Source organism: Megalobrama amblycephala, linkage group LG4, assembly GCF_018812025.1.
Source record: "Megalobrama amblycephala isolate DHTTF-2021 linkage group LG4, ASM1881202v1, whole genome shotgun sequence".
Lineage (NCBI taxonomy): Eukaryota > Metazoa > Chordata > Actinopteri > Cypriniformes > Xenocyprididae > Megalobrama > Megalobrama amblycephala.
The window spans coordinates 55,990,975-56,017,846 of record NC_063047.1 but is presented as its reverse complement, the minus strand read 5'-3'; the positions used below and the strand labels follow the sequence as shown (position 1 = coordinate 56,017,846).

The 26,872-nt window shown below is 37.5% G+C and overlaps 1 protein-coding gene across 2 annotated transcripts in view; it reads left to right on the top strand.

Annotated features, from left to right (window-relative positions):
* The window catches only part of LOC125268000 (mitochondrial fission 1 protein-like), a 42,438-nt gene that overhangs the window by 4,621 nt on the left and 10,945 nt on the right, over nt 1–26,872 (top strand). The window contains exons 3-5 of one of the 2 annotated variants that reach the window (XM_048190140.1): nt 20,560–20,636; nt 20,727–20,832; nt 23,748–24,890. In XM_048190140.1, the coding sequence (XP_048046097.1) occupies nt 20,560–20,636; nt 20,727–20,832; nt 23,748–23,845 (281 nt within the window). In that variant the 3' untranslated portion in view covers nt 23,846–24,890. Of the gene's footprint in view, nt 1–20,559; nt 20,637–20,726; nt 20,833–23,747; nt 24,891–26,872 lie in introns of those variants that run through there. The other variant, XM_048190141.1, reaches the window with a different exon arrangement.

Genomic DNA, 26,872 nt, shown 5'->3' with positions numbered 1-26,872 from the left:
TCGTAAGTATTTTAATATATAACAATAGCCCTACGATCTTATTGTCAGGCTTATGTTCTGTAATGTAGACCCTTATTTTGACGTTCTCTTCCTCACTTCCTGTTTTGAATATGACCTCGTTACACAGATTTTTTTTATATATATATATATATATATATATATATATATATATATATATACACAATTTGCACAATACACAAACCGCATATCACGCTATTGAGCCATTCAAAAATACCGCAAGGGAAATTCCTTGACAGCCTTACGTTAGAACACCAACTCATTATTGGTCGTCTCCTGCGTCAGTATCGCACGAATGCGTCGTGCTGCTCAGGTGAACAGCCTCTGCCAATACTGAGGCTGTGCGGGCTGCGCTCTGACATAGAACCTGGAAGCGCTGAATGTAAACAGCGTATGAGAATAACACAGAAGAGAAGATGTTGAATAAAGTAGTTATTTTTGTTTTGTTTTTGCGTGAAAAAAGTATTCTCGTCACTTCATAAAATTAAGGTAGAACCACTGCAGTCACGTCGACTGTTTTTACGATGTCTTTACCTTCCTTGACCTTGAAAGTGGTGGTTTAATTGCTGTCTATGGAGGAGTCATTTACCTCTTGGATTTCATAAAAAATATCTAAATTTGTGTTCCGAAGATGAACAAAGGTCTTACGGGTGTGTAACGACATGACGGTGAGTAATTAATGACAGAATTTTCATTTTTGGGTGAACTAACCCTTTAATTTAGCAACTCTGAAAATCGTATGCATAAAGTTTATTGCTGCATCATCAAATCATTTTTATTGAACATAAACAAGCCAACATTATAAGTGAGGCACAAAAAAATAAGACAACATGGCAACCTTCAGAGGTTATTTTTCTGTCAAATATTTCTATGAACAACATTTCAGTTATGTTGCTTTATATATCAACTATAAATTTTGCTACTTCACCAAAAAGATTGACTGCTAAAAGACATTATACAAGTGCCTTCACGCAGTTAATTAATAAACTTAATTTATTAATAAACTTTATTTATTAATTAATAAATAAAATCGGTTTGTTATATCGGCCTTTTTCATGCTATAGCCAATATGCTGATACATCAGTGTATCTCTAGTCAAAACTAAATTGGAAGTACAAGAATTATGTAGTGATTGTAGTAGTGACCAAAAAATATAAACAACGTGAAACAAAACTCAAATTACACTGGGTACATCCTGGAATGCTTTTAAACAGTACTAGAGTAACACATTCATGCTGGACTCTAGTTTGTTGCTGTTTTATATATACATTTCTTTAGGAGTCTTGCATATATTGCTTCTTTGTTTTATCTGCAGTACAAGTAAGAGTTGAGTATATTATTAAAGTGCAATTAAGTTTCCAAAATTTATGTATGTTGTATAAAGATGTTGAGCTTTAGTAATGAGACTTTTAAAAGTATAACAGTGTGATAACATGGCTTTCATGGAGTTTTTCTGTTTGAATGAGTGACCCTTCAGGTCAGGGTATGCAAGGGTCCTTGTGAGAATCACAAGGTGTGACTGAATCACCATTTTTATTGTTTTATTGTTTACTAGTTTTTATTGTTGAATTTGATGTCATAATGAGTGTTGTAAACAACTTCCTGTTCATACCATATTTGTTCAAATTCCAAGCCTTTCACTCAGCTGCTTATTAGCAGCTTCACAATGAGCTATCTAATCACGTCATTATGTTAAACATTACTCAAAGCATGCGCTTATTTCACAACTTAATAAGCGCCATGGCACTTGTTATCTGGATTCTGGATGACACTATGTTCTTATCTGATAGGAGGGGCAATGAGGAGGTTATAAATGGTATTGTTTGGTTTATATGGAGCCCATGAGTTTGAAGCAAAGTGAGCAGTGTTACTGCAGTGACACATTCAATGAAGTTGTGTTTATGAATTATACAGACTGCAAGTGTTTAAAAAATGAAAATAACGACAGTCTTGTCTCCGTGAATACAGTAAGAAACGATGGTAACTTTAACCACATTTAACAGTACATTAGCAACATGCTAACGAAACATTTAGAAAGACAATTTACAAATATCACTAAAAATATCATGATATCATAGATCATGTCCGTTATTATTGCTCCATCTGCCATTTTTCGCTATTGTTCTTGCTTGCTTACCTAGTCTGATGATTCAGCTGTGCACAGATCCAGACGTTAATACTGCCTGCCCTTGTCTAATGCCTTGAACATGAGCTGGCATATGCAAATATTGGGGGCGTACATATTAATGATCCCGACTGTTACGTAACAGTCGGTGTTATGTTGAGATTTGCCAGTTTTTTAGAGGTCTTTTGCAAAAATCAAATTTACATAAGAAGGAGGAAACAATGGTGTTTGAGACTCACTATATGTCATTTCCATGTACTGAACTCTTGTTATTTAACTATGTCATGGTAAATTCAATTTTTAATTCTAGGGCACCTTTAAAATACAAAGAATATTTGTGTTTCTGCTTCTCTGCTTCTTACTGGCAAGCTTTAAAAAAGCAACATAATATGGATATAAAAAGTCTACACACTCCTGTTAAAACAGCTGTTTTTTGTGATGCACCCATAGACAGTAAAAGAAATGGACACAGCGACCCCATTGGAACTCAATTGAGACAAGTGAAGCCCATTTTTAGCGATTTTTAGCACTTCCGTTTCTGACGCGCAGACTCAAACTAAGCTTGATGACGTCAGCAACCTGTCTGCCAGATGTAAATCTTCTAGTAGCTGTGCGTGCAAACTGCCATCGTTAATCTTGCAGAGACGGCGAGCTTGAGCGGGGAGTTCTTTGGCGTGAGTGAGCAGGAGTAATTATTCTGATTAATTATTTTGTATAGTATTTTAAAATGTAACGCCAGTACGCCATATTAAGTTAATGCATAATATTGCCTGCGAGCTTCTCCTCCTGTCTGTACGGTAATTTCTCTACTGTGCGACAGAGAGTCGAGTGGTTATGACGCAATCGTTAGCCTATTTTTACAAAAACTGTTTCTACGGGGCCATAATGTAACATAGAAGGTAATGGAGCCCTTTATACATTGTCGTGTATCTTTAGAAATAAATAATGGACAAATTGAGTCTTTAAACGCCTCAGATGTAAAGTTATTTGCTGTCAAAGTGACGCCAAAATGAATGGGAGTCAATGGGATGGCTAACGCAAGTGAAGTTCTGCTACAAGATGGCGGCACGCGGCCGACTTCAACTTCCGGTCGACTTCCTTGGGCACTGGATGCACCAACAAAGATATGAGAACTTTTGCAGCGGCCATATTGGTATTCCCTACAATGTAAAACCTATCAGTCAAATTTACTTGATGAAACAAGTTCATTTTACTCATATTACTTATAGTTCATTGTACTTAATAGAAAAAAAGTGTGAACTCAACTGATAATATTAAGCATAACTCAAACAGAACGAGTGACGGCAGATTTCTAGTTCCCAGCATGCTTTGCTTCCGACTGTTAAGGAAGAATAAGGCTGCGTCCAAAATATAATACTCTCTTAATTAGGTGCTTAAGTAATTACTTTGCGACCTCTAAAAAAGAATGTTCTATGTATTATAAATGTGTATAGTATGAATGTAATCTGGACGTACTATATTCGCCATGTTGCCCTTATCACGTGACCTACCAGCGTCAGTTGTGTTGCGTCACTACCATTCACAAATCCTCTTTAGTGTCTGCATGGGATAGTAAAGTGTCCATCGTATGCACACTTTAATCTCACCGGAAGAAGTCTCATCCAGGTACTTTTTGCCTACTCTTTTAGGCAGTGTGTTATGTGAATTTGGACATACTTCTTTTGTGACATACTGTTTTTCGTCTACTATATAGTAGGTAAGTATGCGATTTCGTATGCAGGCCTTTATCACACTTCTGCATTCATGAAGCTTCAAATAGTAGCTGGTACAATGAGATCACATTAAAAATAAACACTTTCTTTGAAGTCCATGCTTATAATGAATTATAGCCCCATTTATACTTATTGCTTTTTCAATGCACATGCTCATAATCCATTACACACTGATTTATAAATATTAATTAGTCAGTCATATGGTTCCATGAATGTATTTATAAAGATGCAACCTGCATTACTAAAATGTTATTATATTATAGTTACAATTATTAGTAATTCAGATGTATTTCTTTCAAATAAGTAAGTATATTGTTATTAATAGCTGTGTTTTGTTCTTCTCAATACTTATTGTGAGTAATAATAGTTACTACTCTCTATAAATGCATCATTGATGACTTTAAATAAAGTGAAAACATAGGATGCAATTTTCCTAAAGAAAATGTCTAGAAATCATGAAGATGTGCTCATTATACATTTTAAGTTGCTTACTTGTGAATGTAACTAATGAACAATAATTCATGTAATGATAATAAAAACAGAAATCATTAATACAAACAGTTGGAAAAAAAAATGTATCTTTTTTCATGTTACATACTTGCAAAACACTACAACAATATTTTTAAAGTATAATTCCAAACTGCTATTAGCAATATGGCTGAGGAGATACAGATTTTAACACTATTCATGACCTCTAATGCAAACAAGAGTCTATGGAACTATTTTATATATGATCATTTATAAATCAGTGTATAAAGGATTATGAGCATGCACATTGAAATAGCAAATGCATGTCTTATAAGTAATTATAAAAATAATATAAATGTATCTATAACTGTTCTTATAATGCAGTATAGGTCTTAATGAGTCTTTATAAATATATTTATAGAATAGTAATACTTACTTATAAATGGGCTTTTAAATCATTATAAGCATGGTATTCATATAAGTGTTACCAAATCAATAACATGTTAAATAATAATAATGCAACATTAGGAAGATTTAATGATGATTAAATTAATACATATCTATCAATGACTAGAATTCATAAGAGCTTACCAATATGCTATCAATGTGATGGATTAGGTCAAGGATTGGCCAAATAAGACTATATGCTGCTTTATTTAAAAAGCAATGGCTGTGCACACTTCAGTACAGTGATAGTCTCTTTGCTAACTAGTACATGCAAGTGTACTTGTGCTATTGCTAACTAGCAGTTAACAGTAAAAGAGTTGAGTTAAATTAAAGATTCTGTTTTTAATAGTGTAATGCAATTTAATTATGTTTCAGCTACACAAAGTATTTAAGTGGAATTATAGTTTAATTTAATATTGACTCAAATGGAATATGTTCACATTATGGAATACGTAATCATAAATGTTAGTTTTACGTAACGTAACGCGCCAACAATGTGCCTGAACACACCTCGTCATGGGTGCACAGATGGGTGCAAATGCATTTACTATTTAAACAACGTGGTGCTGGACGTGAAAATGGCTGAAACTAGCAAAACTAGCAAAAAACACTTGCGTCACGCCACATTGCACCGGATGTATGATAGGGCCCTTAAGCCGCCTTTCCACTGCACACGACATTCGCATCCGATTGTCGCATTTCGCCCCCTAGCGGCAGTCGTACGGAACTTTGAAATTGGTCGTGAAGCAACCGTTACCCTCGGCTTATTCACCATGGTAAACTGAACGATTTTAATGAATGTAACGTTAATGCATATATTAATATATCCACACAAAGCAAATGACCCTCAATACATCTAAAATAAAAACATAGTAGATTTTAGAGAGCTACACACTAAAAACTCCTGGGTTAAAAAGGGACCAACTAATTTCTAGGTTATTTCAACCCAGAAAAATGGGTTATTCTTTTTGACCCAACTTCTGGGTTAAATACCTGACCCAAATGATGGGTTAAAATAACCCAAAATTGTAGTTAATATAACCCAACTTCTGGGTCAAAAGAACAACCCCAATATCTGGGTTGAAATAACCCAGAAATTAGTAGGTCCCTTTTTAAACAAAAGGTCAAAGGTCAAAAATAACCTAACTTGGGTTACTATGCCAGTATGCCTTATTTCAGAAAATAAAACTTCAGGCACTTACACACTTCAAGCTAGGGCTGCACGATATATCGCATGAGATTGTCACGCGCATTTCGTCAGCATTTAATAGACAGAGCCGTTTAATAGACAGAGTCGTAGTTCACTGACAAGCCACGCAATTGCGTGGCTTGTCAGTGATCTACGGTTCTGTCTATTAAATGCGCGTGACAATCTCATACGATATATCGTGCAGCCCTACTTCAAGCACTTTTACATTTTTATTGCATTAAATTAAATTAAACTCTACATAAACTCTACACACTTGGACCTATTTATCTTAGGTCACACTGTAATTACATTAGACATTAGAAAAAATAGAAAAATAAACAACACTCATTCTCTCTCAAATATTTGACAACATTCAATAACTGGATTGAACTTGAGGGACAAGATTTTTGATAGTGTCCTCATCTAAGAGAAGAAATGCCTCCTTATCTCTGTCTTCGCCTGAAAGACAGAAAACAAGACAACATGAGTATTGTTAATAAGTCGAGACAATTGTGAACCACTCACCAGACACTCTTTGATTATCAAGCTAACAAATAATAACTTTTAAGGGAATGATGTTGTTTTAAAAAAAAAAAAAAAAAAAAAACCTGGCCCAATTTTCTAGTTAACTTAATGTGGTTCTTTTGCAGCATTACCCATTTTGTGTGAATGACAGTCTACACTGTCCATCTTTTCTTTCATTAACAAGTGTAATAATGACATTAATGCAAAGGTGAATATCTGGCCCTTTATTATGCATAACAGCTTAAAGACAAGGCACAAGTACCTTTTAACTACACTGCGTTCCAAATTATTATGCAAGAGACAAATCAGTAAGATTTCTGTACAGTAAACATTCAGATTTTAGTTTTTCTAAGAAAATGTTTGTTCGCTTATTTATCCTTGTCTTTTTAGATAACTGGTATCAATCTCAGACAAAATAATTTGCCAGATCTGTGGAAACCCTACTTAGAGGTTGTTCCACATTATTAAGCAAGTCACAGTTCTCATGCAATATGGGGAGGAAGAAAGATCTTTCTGAAGATGAAAAGCGTGAAATGGTGCAATGTTGTGCAAAAGGAATGAAAACAACTAATATTGTGTAAAACTGAATGGAGATTATCGAATTATCATAAGATTTGTGATTGATTTAGAGCACAGCAGAACTCGGTCAGATAAAGGCTTATTGAGGAAAGTTCCTGTCAAAAAAATTAATTGTATTAAAACGTTCCAACAAAACTGTGACGTCAGCAAGGAGCTGGTGGGTGATGATTTGGGCTGGAATGTTGGGAAGTGAGATGGAGGGTATTAAAATTACTTTTGCAAGATATGTGGAGTTCATAACTGGCCATTTTCAGCTATGGTATAAAAAGGAGGATAGTGCATAGTACAATGCACTATTTGTACAATGCACTATGCACTATCCCATGCTGCAAAAAAACACCACAGCAATAAAACTGTTTGAAAAGGTATTTCTACACCCACTGTAAATGTTTCTCTTTGTTAGGTTTGGTTAGTGGTGTCTAAAATGCATCTTTATGCACAACTGCCAGCCTGCATGGAGAGCTTCTTGAGACTCCAGAGACACCAGAAGCTTCAAATACCTGTTTGCTGCTGAACACTGGCTTTTTTTATAGCTGCCCTTTTAATACAATTAATTTTTTTGATAGGAACTTTAATTAATAAGCCTTTATCTGACCGAGTTCTGCTGTGCTCTAAATCACTCACAAATCTTATGATAATTTGATAATCTCCATTCAGTTTCACACAATATTAGTTGTTTTCATGCCTTTTGCACAACATTGCACCATTTCATGCTTTTCATCTTCAGAAAAATCTTTCTTCCTCCCCATATTTCATGAGAACTGTGACTTGCTTAATAATGTGGAACAACCTCTAAGTAGAGTTTCCATACACCTGGCAAATTATTTTGTCTGAGATTCATACCAGTTATCTAAAAAGACATGGATAAATAAACAAACAAACATTTTTATTTTTTAACTTAGAAAAACTAAAATCTGAATGTTTATTGTACTGAAATCTTACTGATATGTCAATTGCATAATAATTTGGAACGCAGTGTATAAGGGTTATTATAGAGATGCATTCCCCACTGTCGAAGAAGTTGTGACTGTCACAAAATCTTGCACCGACACATTTAAGCCATATTAAAGAAAAAATATTTAGGTATAAAGAGATGATATGAGGGCAGTTAAAGGGATAGTTCACCCAAAAATGAAAATTTGATGTTTATCTGCTTACCCCCAGGGCATCCAAGATGTAGGTGACTTTGTTTCTTCAGTAGAACACAAATTATGATTTTTAACTCCAACCGTTGCAGTCTGTCAGTCTTATAATGTGAATGAATGGTAACACAATTTGGATATGTCAAAAAATATGCTCAGACAAATCCAAATTAAACCCTGCGGCTCGTGACGATGCATTGATGTCCTAAGACACGAAACAATCGGTTTGTGCAAGAAACCGAAAATTATATCATTTTTTACCTCTAAAACACCACTATGTCCAACTGCGTTCAGCAATCGCTTAGGTTTCTCGCACAAACCAATCGTTTCGTGTCTTAGGACATCAATGTGTCGTCATGAGCCGCAGGGTTCAGTTTGGATTTGTCTAAGCATATTTTTTGACTCTTATAAATTGTTACCATTCACTCGCATTATAAGACTGACAGACGGCAACGGTTGGAGTTAAAAATCATCATTTGTGTTCGACTGAAGAAACAAAGTCTCCTACATCTTGGATGCCCTGGGGGTAAGTAGATAACCATCAAATTTTCATTTTTGGGTGAACTATCCCTTTAAAGAGTAAAACGCTCACCTCTAAAATTCTCTAACAGCTCAGACATCCGCCACTCAGCTTATCAGTGACAAAGCTCTCCATTTAAAATGACCTGGAGAAAACAATAGAGGTTAGCAACAATTTGAAGATTTGACACGCTTCTTTAACTCTCACTACTTAAGCCCGTAGAGCACTGTATAATATGATAAGCACAGCGCAGCTTGTTAACATAACTCAACTATTGTGTTGCCTCGTCGCTCTAGCCTCGGCTAAAGGGGATCGCACACCGGACGAGAAGCGTATTTAAAATTCAAACACATTATTCTCTGAGCGTACACACACCGGCGGCGCCATTCGGCGTCTGTCCGTGGCGCCCAGCAACGGTTCAGGACCTTGTTCAAAATCCTGCAGCGCCACACAGCGCCATGTACATAGATTTATATTAAATTTACACTTATTTGTCTCAAATCGTCATTAATGTATATACTGACTTCACCATGTGCTGCAATATAAAGTTAGTTTTACATTAATTTACAGAAATCAGCTGCATGAATCAAAATTGCTGATGTTATTGGATTTTCAGGTGATATTCTCAATTCATTCAGTTAACGGACGCTCTGAGGTAAAGTGTTCAGACTGCAGACTCAGCAACGGTTGTATTTAATTATACAGTACAATCATAACATAGTACTGACATTATCTTAATTCCACAATGTCCTAAAACATAACAATATTGCTGGCCATAAACTGAGAAAGTACACGATACCTCGAGTTGTCCTAGACACGGCGCTTCTCGTCCGGTGTTCAACACCCTTAACGCGGCATGAAGTCGCCACTAGCTGCACTGTACTTATTGTATTATTACCAATATTATAACAATGAGATAAGTACAGCACAGTTTATGAAAAATATAATTTAAAGACAGTGTAAAGTGAATTCAGTCATTTTCTTCTAAACACATTAAATAGGTCATACGTATTTCTCAACGATGTGTAAAAAGCATTTCAACCATTTTGACACCTAATTTCATGAATTTATCGTTATTTTTAATCATTCAAATTTGGCTGGGTGGTTAATAACACTTTCTTATTTAGTCTGACAAACTCAAAACACATTTATTTTGACTTTACACGGACTTTAAACTAGTTAGATGTTGTCGCGATATCCGCAGGCGGCTACATGCTAACCACAGAATTACCACGGTAAGCCATGGTCATTTTTTCAACAAATGGTGCTAAACTAGCAATGGGGACATGGACACAGAAAAGTTTACGTTACATTGACACTGAAAATACTTGCTTACCTTGAATACGCGACGAAGTTGCACCGAAGGGGGGGGCGGGGGGAAGGGGCGTTAACCCCGAACATGGGTTACTCTTTGAAAAATAACCCAGGAATTGGGTCAAAATATTAGCCTTATAACCCAGAAAATGGTTACTCTCTGGAAAAAAAACAACATAATTTTAACCCAACACAAATAACCCAGAAAATGGGTTAAAGAAATAACCCAGGAGTTTTTAGAGTGTAATCAACGTAAAAATTGATTTAATAATTATAAAAAAAATAAAAAATAAATCTGAAATAATTATTAACCGCCATTTTACAGAAATAGTGTTTACAGAATAACGTTAAAGTGTTAAAATGTTGGTAATTCTAACTTCGCGCTAATAGTTTTGATTAGAATACATCATATCCGGTCAGCCGGTTGCATACGGTCTAGCCGCAGAAGTTCAAATATTTCAACGCATCCGAAGCTCAAATCGGATCCGAAATTTCTGCATTCGCATATGATCGGAACTCCACGCAGCCCCCGTACTACTCTCCATTGGAAATGAATGACTTCCGGTCCAGCAGCTGCCGTTTGTCGTGTGCAGTGGAAAGGTGGCTTTACACCGTGTCCTAACCAGACACGCTGCGTTAAGATTCCAGCAACAAGCAATTTGACTGTCCTAGACGCGATGTGACAATGAGAAGCGATAAAATCAATCAAAAACCACAGCCAATCAGAAGAGAGTGTGGGCGGGCTCTCTTGGCAAGAGCACATCAGACACGATGAGATGGGTTAGTACATAAAAAAATAAATAAATATTACATCAATTAAACATTATTTAAAGTACATACGGAGTGACTGAAACAATCTTTGTCATAGAATACACTTGTTTGCTCTCATTGAGTTGACACTTTGAACATTCTTTTGCCCATTTATTTATTTTCAAAATCTGAGGTGAATTAGAGCTAAAAGCTGAAAAGCTAAAAGCTGGGAACACGGAATGATAATCAAACTCACATTATACACATTTAACATTAAATAAAGCATATAAACAGTACCTGATATTATCATTGCCATACTTTGTGTTGCTGTTCCAGCCGCAACGTCGCGGAGAAATAGATACCATTTCTAAAATAAAATCGTCGCCGTCGTGGCTGGTTAGGACAAAAACCTTTATCGCATGTCGCGGCGTCGCGTCACGGTTGGTTAGGACACGGTTTCAGACTCCACCAGTGACCATATAAGGACTCTTTGATTTCCATGTATGGTTTGAATGATCTGAACCATATTTTTACATACTTTTCAAAATATTTATGAAGTAGACATCCTATTCAGAAGAAGTTTGGGCAGTAATGTTAATATTTGATTTGAATTCAATCCCTAAAACACATATAAAAAACATATTGAAAGAATCAGGCATGTGTTATAGTTTGGCACCACATCACAAATGAAGAATCTAGCGCTATTTATCTATTGCTCTGTCATTTTCTTTTGAAAATCAGTCACCAAATATGAAAACTAGAGTCTGAAAGCTTTCAAATGCTATATAGTGTGTCAAGATTACTTTAGGTTTAGACTAAGATATTATTGTTATAAATGTATAATAGCAAGTGGTGCGGGATGGGGCAGTCTTAGTGAGGGGAGGGGCTTAGTGGTTAAAAACAATTTTATAAATCATAAATTTATAAATAACCTGTGAAAAATATTAATATTAAAAGGTAATTATTTGTACATGATTGTATGTTTTTTTTTTTTTTGTTTGTTTGTTTGTTTTTATTTCCATAGTGTGCCTTTTGGGGAATTGTATTGAATCAAATTAGGGTCAATTTGACCCGGACTATACAGGCTATAACCAGAAATCGAACAGTGCTTGAGGGTTAACCAAAAACCCATTCAAAAAACCCATTGACGTTGGGACAATAGAACCGGAAGTGCAAAAATGCTAACTTGTTTCCGCATTTTGACCTATAAATTTACATCATACCTGCAACCACTTTATTGGTCTTGAGTATTTAAATACATTTATAGAGAAATATGACGTAGCCTGAAAAAAATTCAGTCAGAAGAATTTTTGTTTTAATTCCTGTTTTAAGGAAAATATATTACTTGTTACTTGGTTACACCACATAACATATTAGCATCATTAAATTCATCTCTAAAAAATTTTATAAAAGTTTTTCAAAATCATGTGAAACCAACATGAATAAAAGGAGTACATTACTAAGAAATGCACGTGTTTGTGCCTGTAATGTGTTAATTTTTTCAATATGCCTATGTAGAACTACAAAAGTTTAGAATGGTGAAATTATATTTTAATATTTACTGCGCACCGTTCTGTAATGGGAAGTGCGAGCCGCGTGTCGTCAGTTCAAAGCTCACAAGGACTTCTGTACGCGACAGTCTCGGGCTCAACCACAGAAAGAGAGCCCAGCAATATAAGTCTGTTCAAAAGGGGCAAGGTCCATATGCTTGCATGCTCTGGCAGTTCAGCAGTTAAATGACATAAACACAATAAAGAATGACGGCACTTCTAACTCCCCGTCCCTACTTACACTCACCCCGTCCCCCCTGTCTATCTTCGTCGCTGGTGGCCCTAACCAACCCTCCCAACAATAGATGAGTACCGCCGTCCTATTTCGGCTTGTAAATTGACAGACAGCGAGCCCGCATCCATCCTCTTTTGCACTCTTTTTAATCCTTCACTCCCCAGTCTCTGAATACACAGATCACACCACAGTGTTCCTCATTCCCCAATCAGTCTCATTAATTAGTTGTCAGGACGATATTTCAAACACAACACCCATAACAACTGTATTCCCAGGCTTGTGAACAGGCCGTTGTCTAGGGCCAGCAGCCAGATGCTGATCCTTCCCTTGGTCCTTCCAAATTACAAGGGAGCACTGGTGTCCTTTGATGAACCCAAATGGCCCCCAGAAGGACCTGTGACTGATGCTCTAACTGGTCAGCCACCCTCTGACTTGTACACGAGGACTCAGCTCCCTCCTGTGGTAGGACCAAGGGTGCCAATGTCCCTGAGAAAGAAGACAGAACATATGGTTTGAGTCGGTTAAAATGTATCACTCAGGACACCCCTCTGCTAACACCACACGATACAATACATCAGGCATGTGTTCCAAAACTTTGTAAGGGCCCCTGTAACACCTTTGTAATTTTGGACAAATGCCTTTTTTCTTGACCTACACCAATTCCCCCACAGAATAGAACTGCAAATTAGCCCGAAGATCAAATGTCTCCTTCTGCTTCCCAGAGGCTTTAGCCTGATGTCTCTTTACTGCCTCTACCACTGTGGATAATGTGTCTGCCAACCCACTCACATACTCACTGGCTGACAGAAACTGCTCCTGATGACCTACATTCAGCATCACGTCCAGACGAAGAACAATTTCCTGTACAAACAAGATTTTGTAAGGTGTAAACCCTGTACTGGCATGGACACTACTTTGATACGCCATCATAACATATGGCAATAGACAGTCCCAGTTGGTTTGATTCTCATTAACAAACTGACTCAACATTGACAGTAAAGTTTGGTTAAATCGCTCCACTAAACCATTAGATTGTGGGTGATATGGGGAGCTACACGTCTTACTCATATCCAACAATCGACACAGTTCTTTAAACACGGTAGACTCAAAATTGCACCCCTGATCAGAATGAATACTACGGGGAGTGCCAAAATGACATCCACTCCTCAACCAGGACACAAGCAACCGTCTGTGCCTCCTGGTTGGGAAGGGGAAATGCTTCAGTCCATTTAGAAAAGTCACAACAAGGATGTACCTATGCTTTTTAGATGTCTCAGGTAGAGGCCCCAAAATATCCAAGGCAATACATTTGTGAGGACGAGATGTAACTGAAGGATTCATTGGGGCACAGGGGGGCTTTCCATGCATCTTTCGAGAAGTACAATCTACACATTGCCTACACCACTGTCTTACATCTGAAAACCACCATGGCCAATAAAAATGATCTTTTAGTCTCTTGCAATTTCTAAATACCCAGGTGGCCTCCCGTTACTGAGCTATGAAGCTGATTTAACACAGATGCTGCCAGCACCTTAGGGAGCACCACCTGTATCTTTGAAGCTGCATCTGAGTAAGGCGGGGGCACCTGTACCATCGCCAACAACTCTTTCTTTGTAGTTGCATACTTGCGCTCCTCTTTAGGAAGGGCCTGACTGGCATAAGCTACGATACGCTTCAACCCACCCTCCTCTTGTGAAAGCACTGTCCCTACCCCCACATCACTAGCGTCAGTGTCCAATATTAAGGTTTTATTGGGGTCAGGGTAAGCAAGCACAGGAGCAATAATTAAACTAGCCTTCAACTGATTGAAGGCTACTTGACACTCCTTGCCCCACCTAAATCGCCTTCCCTTCTTGGTCAGTTGATGTAATGGATGTGCTATATCTGCAAACCCCCTTACAAACCATCTTTAGTAAGAGGCCAAACCTAAAAAGCTCCTCACTTCAGTTTGAGTCTTAGGGGTGGGCTATTCCCTCACTGCTTCCACCTTCGCAGGGTCAACCATAATTCCCTCTGCAGAAATGATATGCCCTAAATACTTGACACGGGAGGAAAAGAAGTCACACTTAGAAGGTTTTACCTACAGATTGGCAGCCTTCAACTTAGCCAGTACTTCTCCCAATCTAGATAGATGCTCCTGAAATGAACGTCCAAACACTATAATGTCATCCAAATAAACTAAACAAGTAGTCCATTGCGAATCAGCTAAAACCAAATCCATTAAACACTGAAATGTACTTGGTGAGTTACAAAGGCCAAAACTTAAGAAGTTAAATTCAAATAACCCATGTCTTGTAGTAAAAACAGTCTTACACTTATCTTGAGCATCTATTTCGACCTGCCAGTAACCACTGTCAAGATCCAGGGTAGAAAATAACTTGGCATTAGTCAAGCTATCCAGAGCATCATCTATTCGAGAAAGGGGATATGCATCCTTAGTTGTAACGTCATTCAGCTTTCGGTAGTCTACGCAAAAGCACTAACTACCATCCTTCTTTCTTACTGGGACAACTGGAGCAGCCCATGGACTTATGACCGTATAATCCCATTATCTTGCATCTGCTTAATGTGATCATGTACCTCTTTTTGCATATGCAACAAAACAAAATGTGGGGGTATCTTAATTGGCTTTGCATCCCCTGTATTAATCTGATGCAAAGTCAAGTGGGCTCACCCTAAATCATGATCCCCAGTACTAAACACTGAAGCATACTGTGCCAACAAATCACGGATGGCCTGCGTTTCACCCATAGACAACCCCTTTTGGTATAACTCCAGCTGCATTAAAGCAGTATCCACCACCCTCCGGGCACCGCCAACATATCCTGCTTGCTAAGAGCTACTGCTTCAGGCCCAACCACCACATGGCTAATGTGGACAAGGCCCTAATCTTCATCCCCTGCCTAAGAGTGAAAGAATTATCAGGGAATTAAGGGAAATTGCTTACCCAGGACTGAACAACACTGCTCCCTCAAATCAATGGTTAACCCATACTTTTGCAGAAAATCCATCCCCAGCAAAATATCAGGGGTAGATATATCAGCTACTAAAAATCATTTATTAACGCCAAGGAACCAAACTGACAAATAGTTTGCCAGTGGCCTAGAATATACATAGTGCCCCCATTAGCTGCAGAAGCTTCCCCCACATAATCGAACAATGGACATCCCCCCCTCTGTTAACCGTAACCACACATGTTTAGGGATAATAGGTGCCTGCGCGCCTGTATCCAATGACAAATGCACATCAGACCCACCTATTTATGCATTGAGGTACACTCCAGAGCTGGGTTGGGTCCAGGGCCAATCTTGTGGACTTCACTAATGAGGGGGCAGGCATTTGGCCCTCTGGTTTTCCTGCAAATAGGGACAGTTGTGCTGTAAATGTCGGTTACACCCACACTCCCAGCAGCCCAGCAGGCCTCTCAATCACGAGACCGGTGTCCGTGGCCCACCCTGTCTGTCCCCGAGTGTCAAAGGATACATTTCATCTTCCAGTTGGTGGGATCTCAGCACAAGCCTGTAATGACTGAACTGTCTGCTGCAAAGTTCTTACTTCCTGTCTCAACCCTTCTACCACTCCCAAAAGCGTCTCCATTTGTTTATCTGGTACACTTTTGGACACCACCCACACTTTAGTATCTGCAACAGAACAGTTTCGCTATTTTTATTAGAGTTAATCGAATTAACTCTAATTTAGAAGCCAAATTGACAGCCTCAGTCCCGAGCCCTACTAGATAACAATAAAGAGAGGAACTTAAATTTCAAGCTGCCATTTCAAATCGTCCTATCCAATCTGACCACTCACGATTAGCTCCTGTAAAAGTCTCAGGCATAAAAACAGGTCATGCTGTCGCCATCATAGCCGCTAAACCTTTCCCTGTCAGCACCCTATCATTTAAAGAAGCAGTTGGTGTGTTATCGCCTTCTGGATCTAACATAATGGGCCCTAATATCCCACCGCTGCCACCAGTATAATATTTACTGTACTTAATAGGCCGCTGCCACCATCTTTAATTCTTTAAGCCAATATGGTCTGGCACCAGAGGATAACACACCACCACAACTTCAATCACAACCAGTAATCTTATTTAACAGAGGGGACTACAGGACAGGCTAAACAACCTAGAAAGCCTTAGGACAGTGTGCTACATCAGTTCACTCACTTCATTGGAGACAATCCCTAAGATCAACTACAAATAATGTCACTTCAAATTCATATAAAATCTCATTTCATGCATGTGCAAAATAATACCTGCCCCCTGAACCCTCACAGTTTCAGTTTTAGCCACCCTCACTGTCACCCTCAATTTTTACATGGAGCACAGCTTTATTAAATACATCAGCTTAAAATGAAAACATACAAAAAGACATAAAACAACTTAACTCACCCCGCAGCGATGCTGCTCCACCCGCGGGTCTGTACACGACCACAACCACAGAAAGAGAGCCCAGCAATATAAGTCTGTTCAAAAGGGGCACAGTCCATACGCTTGTACGCTCTGGCAGTTCAGCAGTTAAATGACATAAACACAACAAAGAACGATGGCACGCCTAACTACCCTGTCCCCACCGTGCCACAAACGTCTCTGAATACACAGATCACACCACGGTGTTCCTCATTCCCCAGTCAGTCTCATTAATTACAAACCTGATTCCAAAAAAGTTGGGACATTGTACAAATTCTGAATAAAAACAGAATGCAATGATGTGGAAGTTTCAAATTTCAATATTTTATTCAGAATACAACATAGATGACATATCAAATGTTTAAACTGAGAAAATGTATCATTTTAAGGGAAAAATAAGTTGATTTTAAATTTCATGGCATCAACACATCTCAAAAAAGTTGAGACATGCCATGTTTACCACTGTGTGGCATCCCCTCTTCTTTTTATAACAGTATGCAAATGTCTGGGGACTGAGGAGACTTGCTCAAGTTAAGGGATAGGAATGTTGTCCAATTCTAGTTGCTCAACTGTCTTAGGTCTTCTTTGTCGCATCTTCCTCTTTATGATGCGGCAAATGTTTTCTATGGATGAAAGATCTGGACTGCAGGCTGGCCATTTCAGTACTCGGATCCTTCTTCTACGCAGCCATGATGTTGTAATTGATGCAGTATGTGGTCTGGCATTGTCATGTTGGAAAATGTAAGGTCTTCCCTGAAAGAGACAACGTCTGGATGGGAGCATACAATGGGTACGGAAAGTATTCAGACCCCCTTAAATTTTTCAATCTTTGTTATATTGCAGCCATTTGCTAAAATCATTTAAATTCATTTTGTTTCCTCATTAATGTACACACAGCACCCCATATTGACAGAAAAACACAGAATTGTTGACATTTTTGCAGATGTATTAAAAAAGAAAAATTGAAATATCACATGGTCCTAAGTTTTCAGACCCTTTGCTGTGACACTCATATATTTAACTCAGGTCCTGTCCATTTTTTCTGATAATCCTTGAGATGGTTCTACACCTTCATTTGAGTCCAGCTGTGTTTGATTATACTGATTCGGACTTGATTAGGAAAGCCACACACCTCTCTATATAAGACCTTATAGCTCACAGTGCATGTCAGAGCAAATGAGAATCATGAGGTCAAAGGAACTGCCTGAAGAGCTCAGAGACAGAATTGTGGCAAGGCACAGATCTGGCCATGGTTCAAAAAATTTCTGCTGCACTTAAGGTTCCTAAGAGCACAGTGGCCTCCATAATCCTTAAATGGAAGACGTTTGGGACGACCAGAACCCTTCCTAGAGCTGGCCATCCGGCCAAACTGAGCTATTGGGGGAGAATAGCCTTGGTGAGAGAGGTAAAGAAGAACCCAAAGATCACTGTGGCTGAGCTCCAGAGATGCAGTCGGGAGATGGGAGAAAGTTGTAGAAAGTCAACCATCACTGCAGCCCAGTCGGGGCTTTATGGCAGAGTGGCCCGACGGAAGCCTCTCCTCAGTGCAAGACACATGAGAGCCCGCATGGAGTTTGCCAAGATGGTGAGAAATAAGATTCTCTGGTCTGATTAGACCAAGATAGAACTTTTTGGCCTTAATTCTAAGCGGTATGCGTGGAGAAAACCAGGCACTGCTCATCACCTGTCCAATACAGTCCCAACAGTGAAGCATAGTGGTAGCAGCATCATGCTGTGGGTGTGTTTTTCAGCTGCAGGGACAGGACGACTGTTTGCAATCGAGGGAAAGATGAATGCGGCCAAGTACAGGGATATCCTGGACGAAAACCTTCTCCAGAGTGCTCAGGACCTCAGCCTGGGCCGAAGGTTTACCTTCCAACAAGACAATGACCCTAAGCACACAGCTAAAATAATGAAGGAGTGGCTTCACAACAACTCCGTGACTGTTCTTGAATGGCCCAGCCAGAGCCCTAAAATCTCTGGAGAGACCTAAAATGGCTGTCCACCAATGTTTACCATCCAACCTGACAGAACTGGAGAGGATCTGCAAGGAGGAATGGCAGAGGATCCCCAAATCCAGGTGTGAAAAACTTGTTGCATCTTTCCCAAAAAGACTCATGGCTGTATTAGATCAAAAGGGTGCTTCTACTAAATACTGAGCAAAGGGTCTGAATACTTAGGACCATGTGATATTTCAGTTTTTCTTTTTTAATAAATCTGCAAAAATGTCAACAATTCTGTGTTTTTCTGTCAATATGGGGTGCTGTGTGTACATTCATGAGGGAAAAAAATAATTTAAATGATTTTAGCAAATGGCTGCAATATAACAAAGAGTGAAAAATTTAAGGGGGTCTGAATACTTTTCGTACCCACTGTATGTTGTTCTAGAACTTGGATATACCTTTCAGTATTGATGGTGCCTTTCCAGATGTGTAAGCTGCCCATGTCACATGCACTCATGCAACCCCATACCATCAGACATGCAGGCTTCTGAACTGAGCGCTGGTAACAACTTGGGTTGTCCTTGTCCTTTTTAGTCCGGATGACATGGCGTCCCAGTTTTCCAAAAAGAACTTCAAATTTTGATTCGTCTGATCACAGAACAGTTTTCCACTTTGCCACAGTCCATTTTAAATGAGCCTTGGCCCAGAGAAAGCGCTTGCGCTTCTGGATCATGTTTAGATATGGCTTCTTTTTTGACCTATAGAGTTTTAGCCGGCTTGTTGTGATTTCCATTACAGTAGCATTCCTGTATGTGATGCAGTGCCATCTAAGGGCCCGAAGATCGCGGGCATCCAGTATGGTTTTCCGGCCTTGACCCTTACGCACAGAGATTGTTCCAGATTCTCTGAATCTTTGGATGATATTATCCACTGTAGATGATGATAACTTAAAACTCTTTGCAATTTGTCTCTGAGAAACTCCTTTTTGAAATTGCTCCACTATTTTGCGCCGCAGCATTGGGGGAATTGGTGATCCTCTGCTCATCTTGACTTTTGAGAGACACTGCCACTCTGAGAGGCTCTTTTTATACCCAATCATGTTGCCAATTGACCTAATAAGTTGCAAATTGGTCCTCCAGCTGTTCCTTATATGTACATTTAACTTTTCCGGCCTCTTATTGCTACCTGTCCCAATTTTTTTTGGAATGTGTAGCTCTCATGAAATCCAAAATGAGCCAATATTTGGCATGACATTTCAAAATGTCTCACTTTCAACATTTGATATGTTATCTATATTCTATTGTGAATAAAATATAAGTTTATAAGATTTGTAAATTATTGCATTCCTTTTTTATTCACAATTTGTACAGTGTCCCAGCTTTTTTGGAATCAGGTTTTTTTAGTTGTCAGGACGATATTCCAAACACAACACGCATCACAATATTTTTTATATTGATTTAAAATCACACAAGGGTGTCATGCAGGGATGAGTAAAATACTCTCAAAATTCAGTTCTCTTGAAGTACATCAGATTTCAGTATTTACATGTAATCTTTACAATCATTTTGTCTTGCTAATGAATTTAAATGTGGAATTGCTTTGTGTTTCACCAGAACTTATTCATAAAGGCACCAAAGATGACCAGCGGGATTATCTGTTTTACCTTGCTGTAGCCAACTACAAGCTCAAGGTTGTTATCAAAGCTTTTCATGTTTACGTTGGACATTTATAGGTGGAATGACTTTGCTAATTTCATTCTCTTGTTTTATATTAACTTTAGGAATATGAGAAAGCTCTGAAATACATCAGGACTTTACTGAAAAATGAACCTGGAAATTCTCAAGCGTTAGATCTGGAGAAATTCATTAATAAAAACATGAAGAAAGGTGAGCAAGAATATTGTCTTTATTTAAGGTGTACACCCTTTCCTCATTTCCTGCATTGTTGGGCATTTTTTCAACATGACAATGAGGATATGCATTATCCCAAGGTGAAAAACCTTCTGTGGACATGTATTGCACTCAATCTTAACAGTCTTGAGCGCCTGTGGGGGATTCTGTAGAGACGAGTTGAGCAACACTCCCCATTAAAGATCAGGGGCCGTATTCACAAAACATTTTATCTTACCACTAAGAGTTCTCCTAAATAGCAGTAAAAGTTCTTAGCTAAGAGTTTTCTCTTAAAACCTATTCACAAAGCTGCTGAGACGACAAACTTTTACTAAGGAATTGACTGAAGTCTTAAGCTAAGAGTAAGGGCGGGGTTGACCTCGTTGCTATGGAGTATACACACAGTGATTGGCTGATGGGGGAGGAGTCAGCGATTTAATCATAGAAATATTGTAGAATGAGGTGTCATGTTTCCATATTAAAATAAAGGTTTTAAAAAACAAATGTTGCCATAGTCAAAATAAAATGTTGCCATATTGTTGCCATAAAGGTTTTAAAATGTAGGCTAAGTGTCACTAATTAAACTAGTATATACAGTTATATATATATATATATATATATATATATATATATATATATATATATATATATATATATTAGAGATGTTCCGATACCCCTTTTCCATTCCCGATACCGATTCCGATACCTGAGCTCAGGGTATCGGCCGATACCGAGTACTGATCCGATACCTGGGTGCAGAGCTCTGAACCGGTTCAAGGAATGAAAACGAAAACCGGAAACGAACGAAGTTTTGACCGGAATGGAAACGGAAACTGAATCAAATTTAATCGTTTTGAACAGAAACGCTCATTTGAAATGGCCATTAACTGGTTAATAACGTTATATTTTCATTCTATTTAATATTTTGATTTGGCAGTCAACCAATCACGAATTCAAATAGTACAGCCTATGCAAATGTGACGAAAATTACAGGATATGTAGAACATGAGTTCACACAACGCCACATCATGCACATGCAGCGGTTCAGAATAAAACTATAGGCTAACATAAAACATATACAATAAAAGGGAATATTTAGGCCTATAGGCTACGCGAAATATTTCACCATATAATTAGGTCTACAGATTAACAAAATGAAAGTGGTTCATTGTGGCCCACTCCAACGATCTAGGAAAGGAAACAGACATTCTGCTTGTTTTCGTTATTTAAATGTCTTTTGTAAATGTATGAATTATGTCTGGCTTTTAAATTCCGACCATAAACCATAAATTACGGAGTACAGTTTAGGAAAAAAACGTTCCAGTGGTCGCGCCAGCACCTCATGCACGCGCACACAAATTCTTGCATTGCTTACTTGATATTGCAGCTGTTAAATATTAAAATAAAATACAGTCAACCAAACATATAAAACTTTACACTGCTCAATTCAATTCTGTAAAACAATCTGCCGTCCCGTGACCACCGCCTGACTGTGCTGTTATGTGAAGAATGATGTCGATAATGCGAGTGAAGTACAAAGCTTACATAATAAACAGCCTAATAGTTTAGCATTCCTCTCGAAAATGGAAACTGCCGAATGAGAAAGGTAGGCTTCAGATTCACTTTAAATTAATTAGTTTAGCATCTTATTTAGTTTTATTTCTAATAAATAACCCTGTTTTTCACTTCTTCGCTGCTCTAAAACAGTCTTTGCTTATGGCAACACAGCACAACTTCCTGTGTTTGCATTCTGAGCCGCGAAGAAGAATTGATTTCCGATTTGCTATGTTAAGCAAAGATAGCGGGCACAACTAGATATTGTTTAAGAAAATGGTATCGGATCGGTACATGAGTTTAATTACTCGCCGATACCGATGCTAGAATTTTTTCTGGTGTCAGTGGTATTTCCGATAATATAAATATATAATTTTTTTTTTTTTTTTTTTTTTTTTTTTTTTTACTCAATCATTTGTAAGTGTGAACTCATGAAAACCACTGGCACAGGTAATCAGACAATATTTATTTATTTATTTGTTAAAGATTTTTTTTGGCGCCTCATTGTACATTCAAATCTATAAATCAAAATGTATTGCATTTATGAAGAAAAAGTTCAGCACCCAAGGCTCTATCACTATTGTCTCAATGGTGTACAGTGTTTTTGGGTGGATTAGGACTGTTTGTGATTTGGTCTTAGTGACTTAGGAGTCCTCTTGACTACTCCTAACGTTTCACAGACTTAGGAGCTAGTTTTAGCGCTAAAATGCTTTGTGAAATACTCTTAGAGCAAAAATTTAGGACTCCTAAAATTAGGACTGACACACCCATTATTTTTAAGAGTTTCTCCTAAATCGGCAAGTTAGGAGCTACTTTTAGCCTTAAGATGTTTTGTGAATACGGCCCCAGGACATTTAAGGAGCTCATCATCCAGGAGTTAAACAGGACAGATGTGACAATTTGTCATGAACTTGTACACTCCGTGCCAAGAAGGGTCAGAGCAGTATATTCAAAATTATGGAGGGCATACTAAGTTCTAGAATATTATACATTTGTTTAATTAAATCTAGGGTGTACTAATTTCTGCAATCCTTAATTTAAACAAAATTGGCTAATTTACTTATTTTATGGCTATTAATGACATATATTTCTCAGTTTTTATTATGTACAGGTGACCAGCACCTGTATATGTTTATTACATTTTAGTTTTGCCATCTTTCCATGAATTGTATTAGTGATCATAAAGAAAATACATCTTTTGTATTTGTTCAGAGAGGGTGTACACATTTATGCTGTGCACTGTATATAGTAATATGTAGTATAGACTATATATAGGCACTGTACAGTATATAAGTAATCTTTACATGTCTCATGATTGAACAAGGAATTTGCATTCTTCTCATTGTTATGTTTTCTAGATGGGCTGATTGGAATGGCAATTGTTGGTGGCATTGGTCTGGGTTTGGCTGGATTGGCTGGTCTCATTGGTTTAGCTGTGGCTAAGAAATCTGCATAAGAGGATGAGCTAAGCCAATTCTTAATGCCTTAATCCTTGTTTTGGGTGTAGAACGGATGCAGAAAGGCCTGCTAAATATCAGTCATCCTGACACTGACAGAGAATAAGGTGCCTTACAAGCTTCCTCCAGTTAAAGCCAGAAAAATCTCACACTTACAGCATAATGCTAAACAGAGCGGCACCTGTTCACATCACTCTTATGAAAAGAAAAGGAACTCCAACAATATTTATTTCTGTCACAAGTTTAAAGGGGCTTTATAATATATATTAGATGTTAAAACATTTTTACTGTTTTAGCTAAATTATTCTTTGTAATTGTAATATACCCTTACTGAACACACAAAAATGTGTATATACATGCATCAGTGGGTGTTTGTTAGGTACATATTAAGGCATTTCAAGTAAAAATGGAAAATGTATTGTTTAATATATAATTTGCTTAAAAAAAATGCTCTTTTTACTTAACCATTACCATGAGGTTTGTGTGTGTGTGTGTGTGTGTGTGTGTGTGTGTGTGTGTGTGTGTGTGTGTGTGTGTGTGTGTGTGTGTGTGTGTGTGTGTGTGTGTGTGTGTGTGTGACAAAAAAAAAAACTTTGTTACTTTTTTATTGAACAGATTCTAAGGCAATTTGGAATAGCATTTCTTTCTGATGTTAGAACCAGAAGAAAGCTTTCAGCTTAGACCAAATATTATAGCTATAAAAGTGTGCCATTTCTAAGTATCTAGTAATCTGTGTGTATAAGTACAGAAGACAATAGAGAGTACAGAGGCTGACTGATATAAAATGTTATTGTTAAAAAGGTGTTTTTTTTGTTGTTGTTGTTGTTGGAAACATTTGAATGCAAAGTTTAAAGGCATAAATGTTTTCTTTTGTGTTTTCATTTTTGCACTAAAGGCCCAAAGAAAATAGATTGCTTCATGGTGGGTTGTGTTGCACTGAGATTATCTGACTGATTTATTTTGATTTTGTTGTCTGTTTTTATTTCAACAGTGCTTATTGCCAACTTTGAACATAGGCTGCAAATAAAACTAAACCGCATTGTGCTCATTGAGTTTTTTTTTTATTTGATAGAGAAAGAGTTTCTGGTTGCACACTGAAGTTCAGTATTAAGGGTTAAAGGTTTGTTAAGATTATAACCATAGTATTCTAATTTGCCTTTAGAAGTCGTACAAAGTTGCTGTTTCTTTATCTTTTTGCTTGTCTCTTTTCAATTATTAATTTTCTTCTAACCCTTGGCAGTAGTGGATTTGCAAGAGAATTAAGACAATTTAATAGGCAAAGATTGGAAAATGATAGGAAATGTGTACCTCTTTTCAGGAATGAAACTGAGAGAGGGGGTAAAGTTCCGGCAAGTGTTGGGTTTTATTGTTAAATTGCCAAGCCTGGGCTTGAATGTGTGACATCACCAGAGCTGGGCCGAACTCAATAAAAACTTTGTCATTATCAGGCAACTCACACTAGCTGCAACTGGGGAACACCGAACATGATGCTATTAAAATGTCCTTCATATTCAGAGATCAGAATTCCCAATCCCAATTCCCAATGCCAATGGTCCAATTTATGGATGTATTCAGCCACACTGTGACTTTTTTGGGCATATCCTTTGTTTCCCAACATAGCTGTTTACTACTCCTTTGTTAACCCTAAAAGGGGCAACATGACATAGGTGATACAAACATTTGAGGGGCTGTGGGGCGAGGCAGGGAAACTTTAGGTCTCATTTCATGTTGAAAGGGTGTTTGTTGTGAATATTTCGATATATTGACTTTGTTCATACATTTTTTGTTTACCTTACAGGCAGCATTTAAAAACAGCATGACCTCCTGTAGTGGGAAATCTACTAACCTTCTGATAAAAGTTGATATATTTCACATATTTACAATATTTGGAGGGGAATTACATGTTTAAAAAGTTGTTGTTGAGTGTTAGCTTATTACGTTTATGTTGAAATTTTATAAATTAAATTTTTACATTTTTCATAATTCGTCTGTAAATGTTTATATCGCCCATGTCACGTTGTATAAATCAATTGAAAACAGAATGCTTGTTTGGCAATGCGTATTACAACATTATAGCCAGATTTTTTAAACATTTATTCTCTCATAACTTAAACTAAACATTCTTTGTAAAATTCTGTTGAACAATAATTATAATGCCTATTTATGAATATATTGTATAATGCTGTGTAATATTTAATACGCAAATTTCTAGGCCCTGTAAATTATCATTACGACCAAAACTTTGTTGAAAAACTTGTTTTACACAATCTACTTCATGCCTTCTGCACTCTGATTGATAATTCATACTTTTTTTAATCAAGTAAAGTCTTTTTTGCTTAGAAATCTATAACTTTTCGAAATATGATAATATGGAAATATGATAATATTTTGTACTTAAATCAGCATCTCAGGAAAATGTTGTGGGGTTTCAAATCAAAATATGACTTTCTGTTATGAAACAGGGCGTCGATTTCATACATGTCAAGTCCAATGTAGAGGACACCAGGACTTAAATCATGTTTATTACACATTTTGGGAGACACAACAAATGAACAGAGAAAACATTATATATCAAAATATATATATATATATATATATATATATATATATATATATATATATATATATATATATATATATATAATATCATACAAATATTATATATTATATTAGCCTGGATGCCAGCCGAACTTAGCCCCGCCCACAATATTTTGAGGTCGGGGAGTTCGGTCTGGACTCGATCCGTAGAGGAGTAATTATGCCCGAACAGAAAGTGTTCGGACCAATCACATTGTCAGGGCGATGATTGACAGATTATCACCAGAAACGTAATCAGCCACGTCATCAAAGAGCGCTTGGGGAGTTTGATTGACAAGCGATCTAACCAATCAGAACGCCGCATCCGCTATTTTGTCCGACAAAGCAGTCAGGAGTTAGAAGATTAACATCGGTGGAGTTAAACTTGAAAATTGTGCATATTGACGTCTTTCCGCGTTTGAAACAACATTCATTCTCATGTTCATTCA